At 50.2% G+C, this 7500-nt stretch overlaps 1 protein-coding gene across 10 annotated transcripts in view; it reads left to right on the top strand.

The window, feature by feature from the left end:
• The window catches only part of HSPG2 (heparan sulfate proteoglycan 2), a 171577-nt gene that overhangs the window by 124950 nt on the left and 39127 nt on the right, over positions 1-7500 (top strand). For all 10 annotated transcript variants that reach the window (XM_056544202.1, XM_056544196.1, XM_056544195.1 and 7 more), the window contains 5 exons: positions 62-253; positions 6780-6872; positions 7025-7105; positions 7188-7418; positions 7495-7500. The exon at positions 7495-7500 is cut by the window's right edge and continues 108 nt beyond it. In XM_056544202.1, the coding sequence (XP_056400177.1) occupies positions 62-253; positions 6780-6872; positions 7025-7105; positions 7188-7418; positions 7495-7500 (603 nt within the window). The remainder of the gene's footprint in view (positions 1-61; positions 254-6779; positions 6873-7024; positions 7106-7187; positions 7419-7494) is intronic.

Below are 7500 nucleotides of genomic sequence, written 5' to 3'. Positions count from 1 at the left end.
ATACTGCATCAGGGAGCCCTGAGTGATCCATCTCTCTCTCTCTCTCTTCTTCTTGATCTAGATCACCAGCCCATTCCTGCCCGGAAACTTCCAGAACTTCGCCCTGGTGAACCGCCAACACAGCGTCCGTATCACCACCGGATTCGTTGTGGAGATGTCCACCCAGGGGCCACAGCTATCGTACCGACAATTTGACCAGCTGGGGCAGGAATCCTTCTACTGGCAGCTTCCAGAGAACTACCAGGGGGATAAGGTAATGACGGGGGTGGTGGATTGTCTGACGCAGGGGGATCACATCTGATTGACCTCTTGCCTCAGAAATGAAACTTCTTGATCCGACTTCTGCATACACAGAGGCACAGCCGTCTGAATGGTTACAACAGCAGAACAGTGCGAGAGGATCACAGTTGCCTTCGCCAATCCCACAGTGACACGTAGACTTATCAGCATTGTATAGACAAGTGTTTCCCAACCAGGGTGCCTCCAGCTGTTGCAGAACTACAACTACCAGCATGCCCGGACAGCCAAAGGCTGTCCGGGCATGCTGGAAGTTGCAGTTTTGCAACAGCTGAAGGCTCCCTGGTCGGGAAACGCTTGTCTTATACGATCCCATTGAAGTCAATGGGAAGTGGATTTTAACGTGGGAACGCACTAATTCCGATGTGAAAATTGCGGCACTTTTTAGCCGTGTGAACATGAATTTAGTGTGGCCCCCTTTTCCGCCGTTAGGCTGTCGCATAAATCAACAGTACAAGCGAATGTGACAAACTTTGTAAGACGCTCATTGTCCTAAAACAAAAGGACGCACCCAGATAGAAATGTCCGATTGCTGCGAAACCCGTCACGCAGTTGTATCTCAGGGAGAATTGTAAATGATTGCAGGCGGGGTCTGATCAGACACTGGGTCTTGCCACAAGAGGGCGTAAAAGTGCTTCCTTCACTGCTATAAAAATGCTCTCGGAGGCTACTTTGGGGTAGTGTACCTCTTGGACTAGACTAGACCAGCTCAGACTAGAATAGACTAGACCAGCTCAAACTAGACTAGCTCAGACAAGATTAAAGGGGTACTCTGCCCTAAGACCTCTTATCCCCTGTCCAAAGGATCTGGGATAAGATGTCTGACCACAGGACCCCCCCAATCTCGCAGCTGCACCCGGCGTTCGTTTAGGGCAACAGGTGCAGCGCCGGAGGCTTGTGACGTCACAGCCACGCCCCACTTGTGACTTCATGGCCATGTTCTCTCAATGCAAGTATATAGGAGGGGGTGTGGCCGTAACAGGCGGGGTGGGGCGTGACCATGACGTCACAAGCTTCCGCCCCGCATCTCCAGTCATCCGGCACAAAGCCAAGTTTGCACTGTGTACCGGATGTCTCGGGTGCCGCAGCCGAGATTACCGGGGTCCCCAGCGGGGGGACCCACGCGATCAGACATCTTATCCCCTAAGATGTCTAGGGGCGGAGTACCCCTTTAAACTAGACTAGACCATCCCACCCTGTTCTCTCAAGTATAAGGGCAATCATATAAAACATGGTGCATAACACAGGATAAATAATAATAATAAAACACTATTAGGGGGTTTCTCCCACCAATAAAACTCATTCCTTGTCCATAAGAATGGGAGATAAAGGTAAAATTACGGGGGTCTCCAGTAGGGATCGACCAATTATCGGTTTGGCCTATATTATCAGCCGATATTCGCGATTTTGGACGTTTTTGCTATCGGCAATTACCTTGCCGATAAACCGATAATGCACTGCCCCCCCCACCGCCCCAGCCAGAGATCGCCGCTGCCCCATTGCCTCCCCCATCCCCGGTTTTATAATTACCTGTTCCCGGGGTCCGCGCTACTTCTGGCTCCAGTGACCGCTTGGGACTCCGCCGGAGCCAGAAGTAGCGTGGACCCCGGGAACAGGCAATTATAAAACCGGGGATGGGGGCGGCAATGGGGCAGCAGCGGCGGTGGTTGGACTAAGGACCGGCAGGCAGGGGGAGAGAAGCGGGTGGCGGTCTCTGGTCCCACAAAAGCCGCTGCATTTCATTGATTTAAAGCGCCCGTGGTCACAGTTGCCATGTTGACCCGCTATTCATGGGAGCTGCCGGGGAGAGACGTGTATAGCGCTGATACGGTCATGTGACTGTATTCATTTCTAGTCGTCGTCTTCTGCTTCACAAATACAGAGCAACGCCGATCCCAATGGGACCTAGAAAAGAGCGGCCTACCGTCAGGGGATGATGGGAGTGATTGGTGACCGGCAGTGTCCTTTCCTCCCCGGCCCTAAATGGTTACAGGGGTTACATGATATTCTGGACCTGGCTGGGGCCGCTAGATCTTGATTAAAGCCTTGCGACCCCTTATACTTCTATGACATCGCAAATGAGCCTTCGTATGTGTATATTTATATATATATATATATATATATATATATATATATATATATATACACTCTATATGACACACTATATGACGTCCAGTCTCAAATGATCCTGTTGTCTCTTTTGTATACTCAGCGGGAGATGCTCTTTGCTCGCATGCGGCGGGCCCACAAGGTATTAGACTTAGTCATGCTGCATGATGGTGTGTGATGCTGCATGATGGTGTGTGATGGTGTGCTTCATTGTGCTTGTGCTGGATATAACAGGGTTTTTTCAACCAGTGGCCCTCCAGCTGTTGCAAAACTACAACTCCCAGCATGCCCGGACAGCCGTTGGCTGTCCGGGCATGCTGGGAGTTGTAGTTTTGAAACAGTGGGATGGCCACTGGTTGGTAAATACTGACCTATTGACTACAGCAGCACAGTGACCCCTGTCTCTCGTGATCTGGATGATGTTGATGGTAATCAGGCCGATCGGCCTTTAAAGGGGTACTCCGGTGCTTACACATCTTATCCCCTATCCAAAGGATAGGGGATAAGATGCCTGATCGCGGGAGTCCCGTGATAGCTGTCACGCCCCGTCCAGTAGGCTTGCATTGAGGGGCGGAGGTGTGACATCACATGGGGGCGGAGGCATGACATCACACGCCGCTGGCCCTGCGGTCGCCGGTAATCAGACCCGGAGCGAACACACTCCGGGACTGATTACAAACGGGGTGCCGCGTGCATGATCACGGGTGTCCCCAGCTGCGGGACTCCCGCGATCAGGCATCTTATCCCCTATCCTTTGTAGGGGATAAGATGTGTAAGCACCGGAGACCCCCTTTAAGGCTTATGTTTTCTCGTGTGTGGTTTTCTCTAATCGATGCTCGAGCATGAACTGATCATAAATGGTCCCTTATGGTCCTGATCAGTCCCGCATGTGGTGTCCTCTTCCTGTGTGGGCCATCAGCCAAGCATACCATGATCTCACCTCATCATACAGATCCTTTACTGATCCCACCCCAGAATATCTGACCTTTTACTGATCCCAGCCCAACATATCTGACCTTTTACTGATCCCAGCCCAACATATCTGACCTTTTACTGATCCCAGCCCATCATACAGATCCTTTACTGATCCCAGCCCAACATATCTGACCTTTTACTGATCCCAGCCCATCATACAGATCCTTTACTGATCCCAGCCCATCATACAGATCCTTTACTGATCCCAGCCCAACATATCTGACCTTTTACTGATCTCAGCCCATCATACAGATCCTTTACTGATCCCAGCCCATCATACAGATCCTTTACTGATCCCAGCCCAACATATCTGACCGTTTACTGATCCCAGCCCATCATACAGATCCTTTACTGATCCCAGCCCAACATATCTGACCTTTTACTGATCTCAGCCCATCATACAGATCCTTTACTGATCCCAGCCCATCATACAGATCCTTTACTGATCCCAGCCCAACATATCTGACCGTTTACTGATCCCAGCCCATCATACAGATCCTTTACTGATCCCACTCAAGAATATCTGACCTTTTACTGATCCCATCCCAGCATACTTAATCTTTTACTGATCCCACCCCAGAATATCTGACCTTTTACTGATCCCACCCCAGCATACTTGATCTTTTACTGATCCTACCCCAACATACCTGATCCTTCACTAATCCCACCTTAGCATACCCAGTCCTCTAAAGATCCCACTCCAGCATACCTGATCCTCAACTGATCCTACCCAGCGTACCTGATCCATTACTGATCCTACCCAGCATACCTGATCCTTTACTGATCCGACCCCAGTGTACCTGATCCTTTACTGATCCCACCCCAGTATACCTGATCCTTTACTGATACCAGCCAGTCATACCTGATCCTTTACTGATCCTGCCTCAACATACCTGATCCTTTACTGATCCTGCCCCAACAAACCTGATCCTTTACTGATCCTGCTCCAACATACCTGATCCTTTACTGATCCTGCTCCAACATACCTGATCCTTTACTGATCTTGCCCCAACATACCTGATCATTTACTGATCCTGCCCCAACATACCTGATCATTTACTGATCCTGCTCCAACATACCGGATCCTTTACTGATCCCACTCCAGCCTACCTGATCCTTTACTGATCCTATCCCCTTTGCACGCTGATTGCTTTTGATGGTTCTGATCCTGTAATGGTCCTGGTCCACTGTGCATGGACTTATGACTGATCCAGATAACAATCCTGTACATCCAGCAGAACGAGTCCTCGCTGACAGAAGAAGAAATGCGCAGAAAATTTGCTTCTGAGGCTTTAGGAGAAACCCATGACCCTCAGCATCGAGTCCGGCGACAAGCCCAGGTAGATGAGTTACATGGGACTGCTTCTCCTTGCCATGCATGCCAGCGTAGACATTGTGGAGTCCCTCAGCTTCTGCTCCTAGTCCTTGTTCTCGTGGTGCAGATTAGGTGCAGTTTCTGTTTTGTCTGATCCATGTGTCTCTGGTTGACCCCCTGCCGTCCCTCGTATATCTGGGGGCTTGCGTGTTGTTTGATGCATGGCGTTTCATGCGGCGGTGCCCATCCTCTACTATAGAGCCAGTTCCTTATTGCAATAAATCAATGTTTCCCAGCCAGTGGTTATCTGGGCATGCTGAGAGTTGTGGTTCTGCAACAGCTGGAGGCACCCTGGTTGGGAAACAGTGCAGTAAATAGATAAATCTTGTGTTTCCATATATGATCCTTTGCATCTTTCCTGCATTTCCACCTATAACTCTGTTTGAGGCGCCGCTTTCTCCGTACGTCTGTCTCTCTTGTTGTCTGTTGTCCTTCTATCATTCTCTATTTCTTCCTTCTCTTTCCTTTTTTCTTTTCTGCACTTTGAAATTTCCGCTCCAGATGGATAAAAAGCAAGAAGCAATGGACCGTGAGATCTGGGCGCTCTTCTCCAATTTCTCCTCTGCGCCAAACAAAACAAAAGTACCGGACCCGGCTCTGCCTCCATCACCTGTAGCCGCACTGGCTGGTCCGCCATCGTCTCCTTCTGTGCGCCGCCATCGTGACCATGATAACGCGCAGTCACGGGCAAGAACGCACACGTTTCCCTTATCTGGTGCCCCGGGCCGAGTGCCCCAAAGAGCTACACATGAGGTATGCCCCCACTGTATGCCCACGGATGGACTCCTGTCCTGTGCTCTACCTTGTGTATTAGTGCGCCGTATCATTCTGTGCCGTAATCCTCCATTTCCATACCCCCCAAGGCTGGAGGTGGGACGCGGTCACTTCGCCAGGACTCAAATGTCCTGATCTCTCAGACACCAGGATTAAGAGGAGCTGAAAAGGTACAAGGATCCCCCCTTGTGCTGTGGTTGGTGCATGGTGTTGCCGGTCCTGTGTATGTGGGACGCTGCAGTGCTGTAGTAGTAGATGGTTGGCCTTGTGTCTTTATCGTGCTCTGTTCTCTTCCTAGTACTCTTTGGTCTACAAGGGCTTCTCTCTGTTCCCTGAAGGGATTTTCTACTGGTCCTTGCCTAAGGTTTTCCTTGGGGATAAGGTAATGTCACTTCGGGCCCCTCGTACCTCCATTGCGAGATCCATTCCTAGCATTTGTTTTCCATGTGATTTCCCTCAGCGAGGCCTCCGGATAACAGTCGCAGATTTTATTAGGTACACCTAAGATGGTGGGCCGATCCCACCGAAATCACTGGACCAGACACCCATTTACTGTGTATGGCCTCCTGACTACATGTCTGATCCTTTTGTTCTCAGTAAGATAAGCTGCTTCCAGAGCAATCTGAAGAAAAGAGTGGAGTCTGGCAGCGGTTTGAACTCCTCTCCCCATCCAGAATGCATTCATGCCCAGCAGAATTGAGCATGCATTTATATGGGGGTGGGGTCGGAGAGATAGCTGTCAGCCGAATGAGCTTCAGCCAAAAGCTGTTTGAAATTTACAGCCAACTTAAAGGATAAGTCACACGTAGGAAAATGTATCCCCTATCCAAAGATACGAGATAAGTGTTTGATCATGGGGGGTCCGACCGCTGTGTCCCAGTGGTCAGACTCCCCCACTATCAGACACTTATCCCCTATGCTTTTTATAGGGGATAAATAAGTAAAACAAAAACATTTTCATTGGTCAGGGTCAGAATGTTCAGACCCCGACCGATCACTAGAAAGACCAGTGAGAGAAGAGCGAGACACTTCGCTCCCCACTCTCTGTACCGGTGACCATGTCATTTTTGTCTTGGTTACATGGCACAGAGCCTGGAGCCAACGCAGTTGTTCCGCTCTTCTCTCGACTTGTTCTAGAGATTGGTCGGAGTCTGAACACTCAAATCCCGATTCCCAATCAAAACGTTTTTGTTTTTTCTTGTCCTTTATGGAAAATTGCCGAACTTCTGATCTTGTGTTGTTATTGCAGGTGACGTCTTATGGTGGAACGCTCCGCTACACGCTGACCTACACATCCGGGATCCGGGGATCGCCGCTGCCTGATGCTGACGTGCAGATCACAGTAAGACCTGAGCTTCAGCTTGTTCCTTGTTACTGGACTGCAGCCATGATGGAGGGTGGCAGACGCTGTTCTGTGTCCATTTGTTGTGGTAGTAGCAGACCAAAGCGATACGCCCGCTACCCCACCAATCGTATTTCTGTGTTCGCTTCCAGGGTAATGACATCACCTTGGTGGCATATCAGACTGAACTGCGCCCCCGTGAGAGCAAAACTTTTGAGATTGCATTCAGAGAGGTGAGACCAGGCTGAGAGATCTGTCTATGACCGAACCCTGATGACCATTGGTTTGATATCACCGCCATCTCTCTCCCTGCAGAGCCAGTGGAAGCGTCCAGATGGGCAGCAGGCAACACGAGAGCATCTGATGATGGCGTTGGCGGATCTAGATGAGATTCTTATACGGGCATCCTACTCCACAGACATGATATCTGCGGGCATTACTGCAGTGAGCATGGAGACAGCTGGGCCCTCATACACCAGCCTGCCGCAGGCCCTGGAGGTGGAGGAGTGCCGCTGCCCTCCAGGCTACAGAGGATTGTCCTGCCAGGTGAGGCCAGAAAGTGGAATACTGTATGTGCTGATCTGCTCCGATATTGTGATACTAAGTGTGACCTCCATATTAGGACTGT

This window comes from Hyla sarda, chromosome 10 (assembly GCF_029499605.1).
Source record: "Hyla sarda isolate aHylSar1 chromosome 10, aHylSar1.hap1, whole genome shotgun sequence".
NCBI lineage: Eukaryota > Metazoa > Chordata > Amphibia > Anura > Hylidae > Hyla > Hyla sarda.
The sequence above is the reverse complement of the archived record's forward strand: the minus strand, read 5'-3'. Positions and strand labels throughout refer to the sequence as shown.